Source organism: Ursus arctos, unplaced genomic scaffold (genome assembly GCF_023065955.2).
Source record: "Ursus arctos isolate Adak ecotype North America unplaced genomic scaffold, UrsArc2.0 scaffold_1, whole genome shotgun sequence".
In the NCBI taxonomy this organism is placed as follows: domain Eukaryota; kingdom Metazoa; phylum Chordata; class Mammalia; order Carnivora; family Ursidae; genus Ursus; species Ursus arctos.
Genome location: NW_026622763.1, coordinates 67,460,190 through 67,479,602, shown reverse-complemented (window position 1 = coordinate 67,479,602; position 19,413 = coordinate 67,460,190). Strand labels below are relative to the sequence as shown.

Genomic DNA, 19,413 nt, shown 5'->3' with positions numbered 1-19,413 from the left:
TCTGAAGGGAGGACAAGGACCTGGGCAGATCAAGTCCCTGATGTCCAACTCTGTTAGTCCTTTCAACCACCTATTCCTTCAGTCAAGTATAATTTAATAAATCACTCTAGTTGTAAAAATACAGATATCATGTGAATTGTTATTGTATCACTTTAATAACATTCTAGAAACGATGTCTTTGAAATAACTAAAATATGTAAGAAGTTAATGTAAGGCAGACTTCAGATACACAAAAACAAAACAGCTCTGAAACAGAAGGTGCTATATTCTAAGGGAATGAATGCCAGTCAGTAATTCAAGCAGAGATGAGTAACAATTTTCAGGGAGTATAAAGAAGAGGAAAAAACATCAGCTAGGGAGATTTTTTCTTTTTAAGATTTTTTAAACATTCATTCATTTGAGAGAGAGAGAGACAGAAAGAGAGTGAGGGGGTGAGGGACAGGAGAAGGAGAAACAGACTCCCCACTGAGCAGGGATTCCCAACGCTGGGCTGATCCCAGAACCCTGGGATCATGACCTGAGCCGAGGGCAGATGCTTAACCAACTGAGCCACCCAGGTGCCCCAGGAGATGGGTTTTTAAGGTCTCTTCCAATCCTGTACCTAAAAAAGTAATCAATTAAGTAGAGTATTTTATTAATCTAATAGGGGATGAAAAAACAAAGTTAGTCCTAATATTGTATGAACTTTAGTCATTTAGTTAGGCCATGTAGTGTATGTGGCCAACTTATAAAATATGTAAAATGAGGTGGAATTAGATGTTTTTAAAGTCATTTCCAATTCTAATTCTCAGTTTTTGAGCTGCTAAAACAGATGTCCTCCTAAATTCCTATACTAAAGACTATAAACTTTACTCACTGAGATACACACACACTCTATGTTCACACATTTTATACATAAAGCCTAATTATCTGAATTCTTTTAAAAGAGAGAGAGTACTTTGTCACTGAACTGTAAACTTAAAAACGGTAAGATAAAAAATTTTTATGTTATGTGTATTTTACCCCAAAATATTTTTAAAAGCTAAAGCGAATTAGGTATGGAAGGTGAGAGTAAGAGAAGATAGCCAAAATGGAGACATGAAGAACATGAGCAAGACGTAGCGCTGACACAAGACACAAAAATCCACAAAGGAACAAACGCATTCAAAGTAGAACCAATCAGTATATGAGAGAATACATTACACAACTAAATATAGTTTAGTGCTGGGGCCACCAACAGCAAACTATAGTAGCGCCCCCTGTTTTTGTACATGAAGTTTTATTGCAAGACAGCCATGCCTATTCATTTACCTACTGTCCATGACAGCCTTGCTAATAACAGCTAATTTAAATAGTATTAACACAGACCAGATAGCTTGCAAAGACAAAAATATGTACTATTTGGCCCTTCAGAGAAAAAGTTTGCCAACACTTGCCTGAGAGCATCACTATGGCAATGCTCCCTTCTGGTAAAACCTAAGTTGGAACAAGAAATGTTAAACTCTACTCATTATAACTTTCTGCTATAGCAAAAAATATGCAACATTTTCTAAGGAAACTTACATCAAGAAGAGTTTAGAAATAAAAAAGCTTGGGGCACCTGGGTAGCTCAGTCGTTAAGCATCTGCCTTTGGCCCAGGGCGTGACCCCAGGGTCCTGGGATCCAGCCCCACATCGGGCTCCCTGCTCTGCTGGGAGCCTGCTTCTTCCTCTCCCACTCCCCCGACTTGTGTTCCCTCTCTCGCTGGCTGTCTCTCTGTCAAATAAATAAATAAAATCTTTAAAAAAATAAAAAATAGGGGTGCCTGGGTAGTGCAGTCGTTAAGCGTCTGCCTTCGGCTCAGGGCGTGATCCCGGCGTTTCAGGATCGAGTCCCACATCGGGCTCCTCCGCTGGGAGCCTGCTTCTTCCTCTCCCACTCCCCTGCTGTGTTCCCTCTCTCGCTGGCTGTCTCTCTGTCACATAAATAAATAAAATCTTTAAAAAATATATATAAAAATGAAAAATAATAAAAAATAAAAAAGCTTGATATTTCCGAACAGTGAATTGGATAATATTGATATGAGCTGTACAAATCCACTCACAATCTTTTTTCTTAACTTTTTAATGTAATGTAGGTACTTCCTGTTATATGTACCAGAAACAGGATATTAGGTTAGCAGACTAAGACAGCAAAGTAGAGATTTACAATTTTAAAATTTAACAGATGTGGTTCTTCTAATTATAGAAGTTATATATGCAGTTGACCCTTGAACAACAGGGGTTTGAACTATGTGGATCCACTTGTATGTGGATTTTTTTCAATAAATACAGTACTGTAAATGTATTTTCTTTTCCTTATGATTTTAATAACATTCTTTTCTATTTTATTATAAGAATATAGCATATAATACACAAAACATAATAAAATATGTATTAATTGATTACATTATTGGTAAGCCTTCCAGTCAACAGTAGACTATTAGTTAAGTTCTGGGGAAGTCAGGGGATTTTGGACTGTGAGGGGAGGCTGGCACCCCTAACCTCTACATTATTCAAGGGTCAACTGTACTCATAATGAGAAATCTTAGTAACTCTAAAGAGTTAGGAAAAACAATGTCCACTCTCACAAACTACAACTGCTGATCATTTCAGTTTATTTTCCTCAGATACTTTTCCTATGCATTTTTTTAAAAGCTTAAGGATCACTTTAGATCACATTGCATAGAAAATTTTGTACTCTAACTTCTGGCTTACCATTTTTCTTATACCCCCAAAAGTATCTGTATACATTTTAAATGACTGAATAAGAGACTCTCATATGTATCATCATTTACTTAACCATTCCACTAATGTTGAACACAAGTTTTTCTCCATTCTTCTCTAGTATGCATAATACTGTGCCAAAAATATTGGTGAATAAATCTTTCTACAACTTAGTTTGTTGGCCTAGATTCCTAAAAATGTATGAATATATTTAAAGTTTCATACAATTTAAAAACTGTTCTTGAAAAGTCCGTACTCTTAAGAACTCCCACCAAGCATCTTAAGTGCCTATGTCACTCAGAATACCGTCATGAAGATAACAATTTAAAGACCTTTTTTAGGAGCGCCTGGGTGGCTCAGTTGGTTAAGCTCAGGTCATGATTCCAGGGTCCTGGGATAGAGCCCCGCAAGGAGCTCCCTGCTCAGTGGGGAGTCTGCTTCTCCCTCTCCCTTTGCCCCACGCTCTGCTTGTGCTTTCTCTGTCTCTCAAATAATAAAATCTTTTTTAAAAAAATATTTTTTAGGGGTGCCTGGGTGGCTCAGTAGGTTGAGCGTCTGTCTGCCTTTGACTCAAGTCATGATTTCAGGGTCCTAGGATCTAGCCCTACAGCGGGCTCCCTGCTCAGCAGGGGAGTCTGCTTCTTCCTCTCCTTCTGTCCCTCCCCCCAACTTGTTCTCCCTCTCTTTCTCAAAGAAATAAAATCTTTTTAGGGGCACCTGGGTGCACACTTGGTTAAGTGTTTGGCTCTTGGTTTCCGCTTAGGGTCATTAGGAGAAGCCTACGTGGGGATCAGCACTCAGTGTAGAATCCGATACTAGAGATTCTCTCTTCTCCTCCCTCTGCCCCTCCCCCTCCCCAAAATAAATAAATCTTAAAAAAATAAATCTTTAGAGGTCAGTAATGGAAATTAGAAGGCCAAAATACATATGCAGATCCTGAACGTTATCAACTTATTGTCCATTAGGCAACATCAATAGTTCCATGTTTTAAAATTAGTGCTTTCACTATAAATGTTTCTTTAGAAATCAGTAAGCAATAATGTTACATACCAACCAAGAAAATACTTCCCAAAGGAAGCCAAGACGACACATTAACATGCTCATACTACATTGTAGGTGGCCAGAAAAATCACCAAGTACAATAATGAGTGGTATGCATCATGTCTCATAACCAAAGCAATTTTGTAACTGAATAGATCCCAGGATAAAATCATAGTAAGTGTCTACCTAAAAGCTATTTAACTCACTTAGAGATATCAACAATTAGTAACTATTTTTACAAATGTATCTGTTCAGTCAGCTTTCTTAAGCATTCCTCTTACTAGTAAATGACTTAAAAAGTGAAAAGGCAGACAGGCAACTCCTTGATTTATACAGGATTTAAGACTGAGCTCCTCAAAGAATGCAAAACCTACAATCAGACTTTCAGTTTCAACAGCCATAATTTTTCTTCACTTCATAATCACAAGAAAGTGGTATATCTTAACTTAGTTCAAATAATTTTTTAAAACTCACACTCACAAATGTTTTCAACAAAGTTCTCTTCAAGATGACATTTAGCTTTTTCCGACTAAAATAGTGCCCCTCCCACCCGTTACTTTTCCCTCATAAAAAAAAATTGAATTCAATTTGGTAGTCGTTTCCTAAGTTAGTTGATTTTGAGTAGGCAGACTTCTTTGTAAACAGTAAAGCCTGAAAAGAAGCTAAAACTTTATAGAAACTGAAGTTCAAGATCTAATTCATTCTTTCAGTGAACTTCATCTAAAAATTAATAAGCAGCATGTAGTTTGTTAATTACAGATCACCACAGATATATCCATGACTAAATAGATGCATGTGGCTTAATATAAACATTAGACAGCAAAAAATGTTATGACTGGCCATTAAAAGTAAACTAAAACTTACCGATAACTGTAACCTAGAAAAACTTTTTAATACAGGAAATCACAAATAAAATCAGAAGGGTTCATTGAAAGCCCTCAATTAAATATACTTTCAATCTGGATTTTAAGTGAATTGTAAATATGTCCACTTTTACAAATTAAAAGCAAATGCATTAGTAAAGGATGACAGAATTTGTCACCCATTTCACAGAGGTTCTTTCACTTTGAAATGATCTATACCTGCCAAATACTGTCTCAACTTCACTATCAGTACTGTTGTATAGACCCAATTCAATGTTTGCTGGAATGCACAGGCATTTATTCTTACTTTGAGATTTAATTCTTACAGCATAGGATTCACTGATTCTTTGCTCCTCACTTTACATTTTTTTGCCCCTCGCTTTCCATTTAATAAATATTAACTACCAAAATAAGACACAATCTGAAGCTGGCTGAAAATATTTGTTTGCTCTTTCACTATACACACACACACACACACACACACAAACACGATTTTATTTATTTTGAGAGAGAGACAGAGAAAGTGAGAAGGTGCACTCATGAGCTGGGGGTGGGGGGGAGCCTTGATCCCAGGACACTGAGATCATGACCTGAGCCAAAGACAGACACTTGATCAACTAAGCCACCCAAGTGCCCCTTAATACATTTTAACTATGCATATTTAAAATATATTTTTAAATGCCATCACTTCATGCAGATGAACAAACATTCAATTACTGAATGCATCATGGGTATGCAGTTTTTGACAGATACTACCAACCACCCTCTAAAATAGCTAACTAATTAATACTTCCACTAGAAATGTAAGAGTTCCTATTCCCCACATCCTCTACAACACTTGATTTAACTTAACATCTGCCAATCTGATAGGGGAAAAATGATCTCGTTGTTTTAATGGAATACTGTATCCTGTATTGTCAATACTGTACCCTGTAGAATTACCTGCTTACTAAAAAACATACACATGCTGCTATTTTCCCAGCCTAGTCCTTTCCTGTTATATCCTTTTCCTTTCTAATTAAACAATAAAATGTCCAAACAAAAGGTAACAAAAATGTCCCTCGTCCCCACCTGCTAGCCATTTTCAGGGACTCTTCACTAAGATAGGATACCCACTTCTGAGCTTTATGAAACGAAGCAAGCCATGCTTGATGGAGAACAGTGTGATAAAATGTCCATGTTCGGCAACCATTTGGCATTAAGGTTGATCAAGAATACTGAATGCTGGGGCGCCTGGGTGGCACAGCGGTTAAGCTTCTGCCTTTGGCTCAGGGTGTGATCCCGGTGTTATGGGATCGAGCCCCACATCAGGCTCCTCCGCTATGAGCCTGCTTCTTCCTCTCCCACTCGCCCTGCTTGTGTTCCCTTTCTCACTGGCTGTCTCTATCTCTGTCAAATAAATAAATAAATTCTTAAAAAAAAAAAAAAAAGAATACTGAATGCTACAAGCAGCACAGTTTGTAATTTTGATACAATGCTCACTCCAGTCCGTATTGGTATTCTGGAAGGAGAGTGGTAGTTTGAAATTAAAACTCTGTAATTAATCTCAGAACAGTATGCAAAATATATTGAAATGGGACAGAATGAATATGGGGGCACAGATTTTAAATTTGGGTCATCAAATATGTGGAGACAGATGTGAGAAAAGAGTTTGGATGAGAGATGAAATATTACCATGAGAGTCAAAGCTGAGGGAAGGCATATGTCCTTGAGAAGGCAGACAAGTGGGAAAGAAGCAAAGGCTTTAGCCTCAGGGTTTACTCAATGAGCAAATCCAAAAAAGAGCCAGGAAAGCAAAGAGAACAATTTAAAAAATGAAGACAGCCAAGTGAAGTGGTTTTCAAAATGGTGAAAAGATAGCAATAAAAATTGAGTGCACTACAGTCAAAACTGAGCAAAGATCATTATATTTTCTATAAGATATTTAAAAAACTAATAAAATCTTAAGCTAAATCAGGAATCTAAACCAGACTGAAGTTGGCTGAAGAAGATGGTATAGCCTAGAATGACACTGGTTCAAAGAATTTAACTATGGAAAAAAAGATAAGTAGGTTAACTTGCTTATATCCCACCTCTTTCCAGAAAATTAATATGGTAAGGTTAATAAAATATAGTCAGGCCAAGTAAAGTAGGAAAAGGAAATATCTCAGCCATGTTAATTAATAAAATTGTTATGGTTATTAATTCACTCTGAGCTTACTGGTAAACAGGCCAAAAAGATAAACAGTGCAAATCAAATAGTTTCATATAAGAAGTACAATAATTTCTCAAGAGAATTTTTTTCTAGAAACTAAAAAACCGAACGAAATTTCTCATGTATGAACCTAAAATTCAAAGGCCAATGTCCTTGTCATGTTTTACAATAAATGAAGCAATTTTCTTATTTAATAAACAGTTATGCAGTATTTAACACATATCAAATACAGTCCTAAGCCTTTTACAAAATGTCAACTCATTTAATTTTCACATGGTTATTTAATAATCCCCCATAAAACCTGGCAGAGTCTTGAGTGCTGGCATTCCAGATGGCTTGCTGACTGAGGGATGAACTATGCTTTGGAAGCTGAGCATTAGAAAGGATAACAGGATCAACTGGAAGCTTACCTCCCAGAATAAGAGAAATGTTTATCACATAAAGGCAAAATGGAAGGAGTCAAAAGAGGAAAGCTACATGTGGAAACCAGATCATTCAGGAAATCGAATCTTTAATAAGATTTAATTTTTTTTTTGGCAATCCTGAGGCCACTGCTCTTCAACTTTATATGTGGATTGGAGGCAGCTGGGGTTCACTTTAAATCCTTGATTGAAAGCTCTCAGGATTATCACATATTTGGATCGCTCCTGAGCCAGTCTAGCTATTACTCCAAACTTCCAAACTTCCAAACTTCAGTGGCAGGAAAATAAACTCCTTTGAACTAAGTAAACTAGATTATCTTATTGGTCATTCAAACTCCCGGGGCATATGAGCAAACATTCTTGAAGGATTCCCTCTCTAGACTGGTTTTCTTTGGTGGTTAGGATATAGGACAGGACAATTCTTATGTATTGTTGTAAGTATTAGCCAAAGTGTTTCAATGTTATTGCTAAGAGGTAATTTCTTATTCAGAAGGCAATGAAGACAGAAACTTCTGGGAAACATGTAAATCACAAAAGGAACTCAATTTCCTATCTGACAAAAAGGAAAAAAGAGGGACACTGAAGAGACACAGACTGGAAAACATTTTCAACAGAAAGCTGCTCCCATCCTATAGCCTTTAAGAACAACTTTTAAATGCTAGCAATTGCATTTTACAATTCTGTAACTCTGAGCTCAGGTATTTAAACTAGTCCCAAGCCTGGTAAACCAGATGATAAGGTACAAGAGTACCAGATGAGATTAAGCACACACATTCTAGTCCCTAAAAAACATGAGAGAGGTAGAAATTTAACAAAAGTCTAGCTTTTTAGACCTTGAAGGGATTTAAATCATCTAACTAAATATGTTAAATGACCTACCCATGGTCCTAAGGCTACTTTGTGGCACAAAATCAATATCACAGAATACCACAAATTTTGCCCATCACCAAGTGTGTTTTTTTAAAGTAACATTTTCAGTCTGGGAAAACTTTAGCTTGGAATGTTTTAGGAAGGTGCCAACTTCAATTACAGGAAACGTTAAGCAGGCCTGAGATTGAAAATATTAAAAAATCAAACGACACTTTCACTTTGACTTAAGGTGATCTGAGGCTGCAGACAGTAACATAAGTCACAGGCAGGCAAAAGAGGTCGCGTAATGTCAGTACAATGTCAGCAAAGTAGTAAAGTATAAAGAAAGCATACAGATATATTTTTATCCACATTGGGAAAACGAAGTTTGGGTCCATTTATATTACACAAAATATCCAAGAAACTGCTTCACATATTGTGTAAGAAAAACCAATTTTGTTTTAAGTCAAAACTGCTGTGAGGCATAGATTACTTAACATTCTATCACTATTTAAGTCACAAAAGCTACATAACTCGGATTTTTCAGTGTTTTACCAATCACATTTCATCTCGGCTATTTCGATTTTTATTTTTAAAAATTCGCCCATCTCATGAAAGACATGCAGGCCAAAGAGAGACAGGCCAAAGCTGGTCCCCAGTGCAAACAGGTAGTCTTGTACTGCGTGCCCCATCTCGGCCACATGACTTTTTTCCTCCTAATCTCATTTCGAAAACAGTATTTCCGGTGCCCCAGATGGCTCCACACCACGCCTGAAAGAGCCACTCCAGAAATCTTAAGAATATTCTGCCAGCCTAGGTTTCCAAAGAGATGGTGGCAGAGATCGAAGGAAGGTTGGCTTCTAAGGAAACCTGAGCCTGAAAAGCGACGAGTCAAGAGTCAGGAAGGTACAGGGTATGCTCAACAACCGACTCCTAAATGTCACTCGGTGGAGATGTTCGTGTGGCATCACCCACGAATAGCTGGGCAGGCGGCCAGGTGCTGCAGCCGGGGGCCGGGGAGCGGAGCACGCGGCGCGAAGCCAGCAGCCGCAGTTCCCGGGGCGGGGGAGCTGGGGGCCAGGGTGGCCCCTCCAGCCCCTCCGCGGCTCCTCCCGGGCGGCCAGCGCCGGGGGCGGGGAAGGGAAGTGGGGGCCTAGCGGAGGGGCGCCGGCAGGGAAGGCGCGGGCGGGGCCGGACCTAATCACATGGCGCAGACTGCGCAGGCCGCCCGGCATCTCTTTCTTTCTCTTTCTCGAACCTCCGCTCCCATCCCGCCCCACCGCAGGCCCCTCCCGGGCCCGGACTCGGGCCCCACGCAGGGGGAGGCCTCCTCCGCCTAGCGGAGACACTCACTTTTCGCCTGAGGCCACCAGCTCCTTGCCCTCACTGTTGCCGAACGCGTCCGTCTCCCCGGGTCCGTCCTTGGGGCCGGGAGCCGACGGGGCCGCGGGCGGCGACGCCCCGGGTTGCTGCTGCTGCGGGCTCCCCTTGCCCAGCTCCTGCAGGATCTCCGAGGGGGAGCTAGACAGTCCCCGCGCGAGGGGCCCCGCCGGCCGGCCGCCCCCGCCCCACCACGGGTACAGTCGCGCGGCGGCCGCTGGGCCCGCGGCCCCCTGTCCCCCGCCTCGGGGACGCCGGCACTGTGTGGCGAGGGGCTGTGCCCGCCTCAGAGCCGCGCAGGAGGCGGCGGCAGGCCGCAGGAGCAGGTCCCGCAGCATTGCCGAGCCTCGCAGTCGCATCATGCCGCTGGGTTTGTCAGCACCCGCTCGACTGGGGAGGATGCTCTGGGAGTGGGCGTCAGCTCTACTCCGGGAACGCGGTCTCCGGTAGGACGGCGAGAGGGCAAAAGAGGACAGGAGCAGCGCCGTGGGTGTGGTTTCGGTTCCGGCTCCCGCAGCTTCTGCTGCTCCTCCGAGGCCGCCGGCTACCGCTGCTCCTCACACCGCCGAGGACTCCGCACTGAGGCTGAAGCGCAGGGGAGGGCCGGAGACATTCCGCGCTCACCCTGTCGGAGGCGGGAGGACGCTCGCGTCCTACCGGCTTTCCCCGCTCCGATTGGCTCATATCCTCAACCTCTCTCCTGATTGGTGACTGGAGCAGTCAAATTTCTCTCGGCGCCGGGTGCGCAGAGAGTCGGGCGGGGGACTGGCGTTGGGGGGGGGGGGGGCAAACTGACGTGTGAGGCGTGGGAGACAGGCGGGGCTCTTGCCTTGTCCCTTCCCTCTCGCTTTGCCAACCTTGAGGCTGCGCATGTTGGAAACCGGGGACTCAGGGGTCTCGACATTTACGAAGCGGATTGGCTCCTGGACTATGGGGCCTCGAACCCTCTGACGGGCAAGAGCCCCGCAGCCGAGTGGCCAGCAGTCGGCGGGGTTGGCCGGAGCTGGCCTCTGGCCGGGCCGTCCGAGCTCTGCTGGTCCAAGCTTGCAGTTGGCCCTGGCTATCCGGTAAGGGCGTGAGGTGACACCTCTGATGGCCGCGGTCCAGAGAAGGCAGCCCCAGACGAGCCTCGTCTCCCTCCCAAATGTTACATTTACTTGAAACTTTCCATGGTTGGCCACTACCCAGATGTGAAGTGTTTTGGAAAAAATGAGCAAAATCCTTTCAGCTATGCGACTTAGCCATTTGGAGGGTTGGAGATCGAGGACGAAGAGAGGGAGAAATTCCAGAATAGGACTGCTTTCCTTTTAAAAATTATTTTTTTAATGTACACTGGTATCTCAAAAATATTTTTGGACAGCAGTGATTCCCTTAACACTAGTTTGCTGGGAAGCAAAATTGTAGATACTTTTCTATTTTAAAAGCTGCTTCATCATTTTAAAATAGGAGCATCCGAATACTGGTTCTCTAAAACGTTTAAGCTTAGTGTCACTCTATCCATTTATCCTTTTGGACCTGTGGAAAAAGAGCCATGGATCTGATAAATTGAGTTTTTCTCTGAGCCTACCTATGCACTTCACTTCATGACAAAGGCTTTTTGAAGAGTTCTTGAAACAATTACATTTAAATGCATAGATGCACAAAAGTCAATGGGATGATTTTTAAGAAACAGGAAGGGTGTATGTATGTCAGGTACATCATTAACTGATCACCAGATTTAGTAATCTGATGAATCTTAAAATATAGCACTAGATTAATAGGAAATCTGGCTGTGCCTACATGTTATGTCACCTTTGGCATATCAGAGTCTTGCCATGTTTAAGTTTTTTCTGTCTGCTCTTTAACCAGAAGAACCTGAAAAAAAACTATCATGTGTAAATCACCTAGTTGCCTTAAAAAAAGTTAAGACAATTGCAAATTTTTTAGAGGGCTTTTATTACTACTTAATGTTACCTGTCACTAAAATTTGAAGAGTCAAAATGGTAATGTATTTAGGAAAAGGAACATCAACTTTTGAAGAAAAGGTAACAAATACCAGCCCTGCCTAACCTTTCTAATCTGACTTACCAATGGGATAAACCTGAGTACAGTGTGACCTCTTAGTTATAACTGGTTATCAGTTTTGACTGATAACCTTTCTCTCAACCACATCCAAGCTATTGACAAATCGTTATTATTTTCCTCCTGGATTTTCTCTTAGTTTCTCTAATTTCCTTATGAAAATTCTTTCTAATGTTTAAAGGTTTAAATACTTTATAGTATACTTAACAAATATGGAAAACAAACCTAGTAATGGAGTGTTTTCTAGAGTTTCTACTTTCAGGTATGAGCTGATAAAAATGGACACATGTTACTCCTAACATTTAGAGGAACTTAAAGTCTGATGAAATTTAATCCCTTTGCGAAAACCATGAAAAAGTTAGAGACAGCAAATTAAAACTACTATAAATAAAATAAAAATGGGACTCATTTATACTTTCATTTGATTTCTTTATCTTATATGATGTTTTTAATCTTCAGTTATGTTGTTTAATCAAAGACAACTGGGCAACCATGAATTGGAGTTAATTACTATTTCCATTAGATTATTTACCTGTTAAATTATGTCATCACATAAAACAAAATCTATCCCTATAAGAAAACATTTTATACATGTACATTAGTCCACCAACATATCTACAAATAGAAAATGGGTCTCCAGATTAACAGGTGGCTGGGTTGTCAGAGCTACTCATAGACTTCCTCTTTGCTACTAGATAAGTGCAGCCATCCCACAGTAGGTTGTGGTCCCATAGTCATTGAGAAGGTAATGAACTGTCCAAAGGAAAAATTAGAATTTATACACTTTGTTTCTGTTCTAACTAGAAGAACAATTCCTGAGTTCCTGTGTTCCTTTGAAGATTAAAAAAGGCTAATGTTTCAAGATCATAATGAAACCTATGTATAAGTTCCAGATTTTGCTTTTCACAAGAATGAAAAGGTTATTATTTGTTGACTTAAAGCTAAATAGAAAATAATTCTCCTTTGCCAGTAGCTTAAAAGAATTGACTAAGTTTTTTGTTTGTTTGTTTGAAATTCTTCTATTAAGGGAGTAGAGTAAGATTCAGGAAACTTCTAAACAACTTCTGCTACTACTTCCCTTTCTTCTGTTGGTTTCCTGCTTTAACTGGCCAACTTCCTAGTCTTGCTGATAAACCCTGTCAAACATGACTTATTATTCCAAAGCTGAATTTAGATCTGTGTTAAATATTATAGATCCTTCATCTATACAATGGGGATAATATTAATACCTTATCTCACAGGGTTGTGAGGACTAAATGAATCGATATACATAAACCACTTAGAACAATACCAGTAGCATTTTATAAGTGCTAGCTACAAATATTATTATTCCATGAGTGAATAAATTTTGTTGTGCAGTGTGATTTAGTTGTTACATCTGTTATCAAAAAGCCAGAAAGAGTTGTTTTAAGCCATTTAATCATAAAATATCATTTAAGAAGAAGTTAGCTCCCCAAAATGATATCATTTACTCCATTTTTAGAAAACAAACCAATAATTACCAAAGTATCTTAAAATAGAAATAGACTGCTACAAAGACAGTAAGATTAAGCAGAGCTGGGCTCAGCGTTTAAAAAGTACTATAGAAAGAAGAATTGCTAGATTAAAAAGAAAATGTACATGTCATATATAATTAAGTCTAAAAATCTATTATTTGCCATCTATGTAAATTAAACCTCTCTTCCTTGTAACATCACACAAAAGTAGTGAGAGAGATTTTCACCCGATTTGAAGAGACCACTTGAATGGTCTCGCCCAAAATACTAACTACATGAAATTGTTTTTGTGGGTCTCCTGATGGCTGAAACAGGAGTGCGGTGGTAATCAGTTATTTTCCTTCATTTAGAGTGATTCGGTAAAGATTTCAATTAGTTCAGTTTATAAAGTTAATATTGGTTTTACATAGATCACAATTATATGCATGGGTTCTCTAGATATTTATTGATTTTTCAGAGTAATTTTAATTGTTATTTTTTGTAGTATAATAGAAAATATTAAATTGGACTAAACTCCATCTCAAAGATAAAGTCTTGCTTGTATAATTAGCAAAAACCTAAAAAAATGATTTTATAAATATTCCAAAAGTCGTTCAAAAAGATACCTTCTTGAGAATGAAAACAACCTGTGTGGTAAATCAAATTGTTCCCAAATATTTATGTCCCTTCCAATGGGAGGACTTTACCTCCTCACCCTGTTAAATGGCAGTCTTGGCCTTTTGCCTTAATTTGTTCAATGAAATATGAAAGGAAGTGATAAGTGCCACATTGAACAGGAACTTTAATAGTCATCACTTAGTTCTAACATCTTTCTTTTCCTTGTGTGACAAGAATGGCATGTCCCAAAGAGGGGATGGTCCCAGAATGATGGAACAAAGTTGAAGATGACTGCAATAGACCAATAACCTGAAGAGAAAGAAACCTGCCTGTAAGTAATTTTAATTTAGGGGTTATTACCATAGAATAACTTAATTTAGGTTAACTGATGTATCATCCAGCTTGAGTGAAGATGACTTGGCCACCGTGAGACTAATAATGGATTACACAGAGTATTTGAGAACTCTAAAAGATAGGCTGTTAACCTCCAGAGCAGTTGAAACTGAGTATCACTGAAGGGTCAGTCAGAATAGGCATTCTCTTTCAGGGATGATTAAAACCAAAGTTCAGGTAGGAGATGTTTGAGTGATATTTCAATATATCATATATTTTTGGATTTAATTATGGAAAATTAGTGGTTTGAAGTATGAGCTTTATATCCATTATGCATGTTGGTTTTATGCTATGAAATCTAATGTTGGTTCAACATCTGAAATTTGTCACATTTTCTAAGCTCTGAAAAAGAAAAATGAGCCTGTTTTTTGGTATATTTATGTATGCTCATCCAGTGGTAAAATCATATTACTAATCCAGAAACCAATTACTGAACTCCAGTGAAATTACGGAGCTAAATCCAAAATTCAGACATTTTTGAAAACCTATCTGAGTTCACAGTAATGTATTTTGACGTTCTAGGGTAAAAAGAAATCAGTATTTATCCTTTATAGCGAATGGGTTCCTTCAAATACCTCTATACTTCTTAAGCATCTGACATTTACAGTTACTGTGATTCCCTCTGTCCAATTTAAGTCACAAGAAGCAACTGTGTGAAAGAAAGTTTGATTTGTGATTGAGCTGCTTCTCACAGTAACAATACCTATGTGGTAAGTTCTGAGGCAGAGCTTTACTCATATGCACCCCCAATAGTACAACAAACTGATATATATTAAAAAATTCTGTTAATCAGTAGGAGAATGAATTAATGTTATATTTGCATATAACATACATTATTTAAGATTAATACAGTATCATGTATTAAAGTGGGTAAGTCTCAAAAACAGTGTTGAGAAAAAGCAAGTTTCAGCTGAAGTATATTAAGATGCCATGGTTATAAAATTGTTTAACATGCAGAACAATATATTATTTATAGATTTATGCATATTTGGTTTAAAAGTTTCAAATGTGCATAGGAATGATAAACATCAAATTGATTTTAATGGCTATTATTTCTGGGTATTTATAATGAGAAATGGGATTGAAGAGATGTACACAGAGAGCTTCAACTGTATCTGTAATGATTGATTTTTTTAAAAATAATTTTAAAAATTTGAAGCAAATATGGTACCTGGGGAGTTGATACATACATGGTGTTTGTTATGGTCCCTCTGTTTTTCTATGTTTGAAATATTTTATAGTTAAAGAAAAGAAGCTTTATTATAATGTTGAAAGCTGTTTCTTTTCTCTAACAATTATAACTGTAGAAAATATTACAAATCCAATTTTCACTTTTTAATGATTCCTTTTTTTAATTTTTTTTTTAATTTTAATGATTCCTTTTAAACTTTATCTAATTTTGCCTAATCAATGATGGCTGATGCAGCTGGTAAGTAATATAGCTACTCTGTAAACATACTTCAGGAGTGCAACCAACAGACAATATCCTTGAACTAAATTAGGCTTTAAAAAGGTAAGAGTGACTAATATTTAACTGAGAGCCTTATAGAAAAAAATTATTTGGTTCTTGGCTATCTGAGACATAAATATGAAAGGAATTTTTCATTAATAAAATATGAATAAAAATATATCCTTCCTTCCTTTGAAGTTAAGCTATTTATCTTTTTAACATTCCTATTGGGGACAGGTGTCAATTGCTAAATTTATGGCTATGAAAATTATAAATTAATAAAGTCACTCAACTAATACAGTGGAGTTGGCAAAGACTCACTGTCCAGCTAGATGTGGTTCTTGCTTTCTATTCTTTTGAGCCTTTGGACAAATGCCTACAAGTGACATGTTTATGGATACAAAACACCAGAAAGCTCTTAAAAATCTTTGGAAATAATTTCCCCAGTGAAAGGCTCAGTAGGTAACTTGTGTAAAGGAGACTATGTTATAATGCATTAGGGAATGATGAGGCTCTAGTAAATTAGAATTGGAATGCTCTGTCTAAAGGGGAAGTAACTAAGTGGAATGCAGGCACAGTTAGCTAGACCTTTGGATTCTTTAAGATAATGCAGAAATATGATTTTTAAAAATAAAGTCTTCTGATTTATAAAAGTAAGCAACTCATTCAATTTTTTTAACACCATACTAGTCAAACAAAACATCTGCAAGAATAACTTGGCCCATGGGCCGCCATGTTTCCAACCCTGTCCTAAGCAATCAGATATGATAGCAATGTAACTTTCTTTAAGCTTTATTCCCCAGTACATATTCTCCTCCAGATGATTAGTCCCAGCCAGCCATGGAAATTCCATTCCCCATGAAACTGCTGCAGCTATCTTGCTACTAAAGAGAGGAACTAGCATAAGACAAACCCAACACAGCAAGGCCAACAGAGTGGAGACAGAAAATCTAGAATGTCCCTGACATTCATGAGCTACTGACATTCATGAGCAACCAATTCTGATGCCTTCCCTCTTTGTTATATATAATACATTTCCTTATTACTTAAATTATTTTGAATCTGGGTTTCCATTAAGACATCCTGATTGATTCAAAATCACACTGTAGAAGATTTTGTGTCTCTCTCTTTGCCTTGAGTTACAATTTATCACATCTGCTTTCTCTCTCATTTTTTAACACTGCTAAATTATATATCTATATATAACCTATTTGCATATTGTTTGAGGGCCACATATGATAGCCTTGCACACTTTAAAGGATGGAGTTGGAGATACAATGAGCATTAAGAAGCTTGCCCCTGTTTGGACTCTGAATCATTTCTGTAACTCTGGATTTGCTTCCCTTCTCTCCTTCTATACTTGTGCCTTATTGGTTAGTGTTTGAACTTTAACTTGCTGTCCTCCACTCTTGGCAAAATTATCAATTTTCCTTCGCCTAACCAACTTTTCTCCTTAGAGTCTACTTACACCATTCTTATCATCTTGTATGTCCTAAGCCCCTTTCCCTCTACCCATCCAAATTCCACTGACCCTTCAAAGTCTCCATCTTACATCTTCATGATGCTCTCCAATTTCTTATATAACCACACATTTACCCTCATAACAGTTGTTACCCTTATAACAGTCATTTGAGATTGGCAGGTGGGTACAATCTTATTTTGCAAAGGAGAAAATTGACACAGAAATGTTTAATAATCTGTTCAATATTTCAGTGACTTGCCTTAAAAGTAGCACATATTTCTTGTTGCTGTGGCTTTTACCCCTACCATTGACCCTTACTAATCTCATCTGGATATCCCTTGTCTTTTCTAAGAACTCAGTTCAAATGGCATCTCCTCTGGGAAGCCTTCCCTGACCTCTCTAGGCAGGGTTAAAGGGTTCTTCCTCTCCATATCAGGGCTTACTTGGTAATATCTTCATTTATTGCATTACTCCAATTATTTGTGTGCATCTCTCTTCCAGCTAGACAGGAGGATGTAGATCTTTTTGCTTTCAACATATCTATCATCATTTTATTTTATTTTTATTTTTTTTAATTTTCTTTTTTTAAGATTTTATTTATTTATTTGGAGAGAGTGAGAGAACACAAACAGGGGGAAAGGCAGAGGGAGAGGGAGATGCAGGCTCCCTGCTGAGCAGGGAGCCCAATGTCAGGCTCAATCCCAGGACCCGGGGATCATGACCCGAGCTGAAGGCAGACACTTAACCAGCAAAGCCACCCAGGTGCCTCTCCACCAACATTTTAGATAACATCATTTTCAGTAACTGAATTGAGGCTTAATTAATGTAACATAGGAGTTTATTAACTAGAAAATAAAGGAAATATATTAGAAAAAAATGAACCTTTTACAATTTTATTTAAATCTTGAGTAAATTCCTCCTCTATTATATTTCACAAAGAAAAAGAAATTTATTAAAAATTCAAACTGCAAAAGGACCTTATGGACACCTTGTTTTTAGTGACTCTCGACCGGCACTAACCACCATGGTGGGAGCTAAGATTACATAGATGAGTAAGGAAAACATCGTCTTTTGGTTTGAAGAGGTAGATGAAACTCAGATAAACGTAAACGCTTACTTAAAATATATTAGTCTGATGCTATAAACATTACATATATGTGTATATTCAATAGATAAAGATCTAGGAATGAATTCTATCAGGGAGATTATAAAATATTCTAGAAAGGAGGTAGCATTTACTGGTAGAGATCCAGGTACATAAGGATTGACAAGGGCATTCTTTCAAGAACAAAAAAAGAAATAAGTTAAATGGTAGGTTCAGGAAATTATAAGTAATCTGAAGTGGTATTCGCACTCTCTACTAAAGATTTCCGGTATCCACCTGTGTTGGATTGCACGTCTCTGCTCTCGTAAAGTTGTATGTATCCATGCAACTTGCTTTGTCCAGGAAAATGTTACAAGCGCAAAAATCCAATGGATAATTTTCTACTGTCTCTTTCCCTCTGCCACTATAACTGTTAACACTTAAAGCTGGTGGCTGCTCTATCTACCTTGGTCTCTGAGGTCAGAGAAAGAAGTTTTGTTATTTTAAGCTTCTGCGACTTGTGGGCTACTTTTTTTTAAGTTATTATTATTTTTTTTATTTATTTGAGAGAATGAGAAGGGAGAGCACAAAGGGAGAGTGAGAGGGAGAAACAGACTCTCTGCTGAGCAGGGAGCCTGACATGGGGCTCAATCCCAGGACCCTGAGATCAGGACCTGAACTGAAGGCAGATGCTCAATTGACTGTGCCACCCAGGCACACCGATTTGTGGGCTATTTTTGCCACAGAAAACATTCTATCCTAATTATTCCAACTAATATGAGAGGAAGGTGGGAGAAAGAGCATTGGATCATAGAGAAGCCAATCATACTGGCTGCACATATAAAGGTCAGCCTATAAAATGACCATTTACCCAAAAGTTGATGTCCAAAATATTTGAATCCATGAATTCAAATAAGCATATTTTATGTTTTTTCAACTGAATGCCATTTCTGACCAGCAGTTCTTATTTCCATAATTAACTCCAAAGTTGATAAATGTAATCTAGGTCAAAAAAATAAAAAACATGTCTTCATAATCCATCCTTAAGTTAATCTTATAGTTACATAGTCACTAACCTATGTGTTCCAGATGGGGGAAAAATATTGAGTCACCTACAGCCTCGGTATTTATTAGCTACACTTGTATTGAGCACCAGATGCTATTACATTTCTACATATGAAGGAGGCATGGTACAAATGAAAATGCTTACAACTTGGGGAGAGACAGGCTTAGATTTTAATTCTAGCAGGGGTGTTGCTTTCACACAGTACTGCCTTCATGGATTTTGCCTCCCAGCTAACATTCTTTACATTTTAATAGAGGTTTCTAGAAATAGTATCTTAATCCAAGAGAATGACTGAAATAGTGATAACTTGACATCTCATGATAGGCAAAGA

The 19,413-nt window shown here is 38.5% G+C and overlaps 2 protein-coding genes across 4 annotated transcripts in view; one reads left to right on the top strand and one right to left on the bottom strand.

The window, feature by feature from the left end:
- Positions 1-10,082, bottom strand: part of GLS (glutaminase) — an 81,588-nt gene extending 71,506 nt beyond the window's left edge. The window contains exon 1 of one of the 3 annotated variants that reach the window (XM_026492306.4): positions 9,447-10,082. In XM_026492306.4, the coding sequence (XP_026348091.1) occupies positions 9,447-9,835 (389 nt within the window). In that variant the 5' untranslated portion in view covers positions 9,836-10,082. The remainder of the gene's footprint in view (positions 1-9,446) is intronic. The other 2 variants (XM_026492308.4, XM_026492307.4) reach the window with 2 other exon arrangements.
- The window catches only part of NEMP2 (nuclear envelope integral membrane protein 2), a 336,857-nt gene continuing 326,307 nt past the window's right edge, over positions 8,864-19,413 (top strand). The window contains exons 1-2 of the mRNA XM_057303573.1: positions 8,864-8,999; positions 13,862-13,958. The gene's annotated coding sequence lies outside the window, so the exon portion shown is untranslated. The remainder of the gene's footprint in view (positions 9,000-13,861; positions 13,959-19,413) is intronic.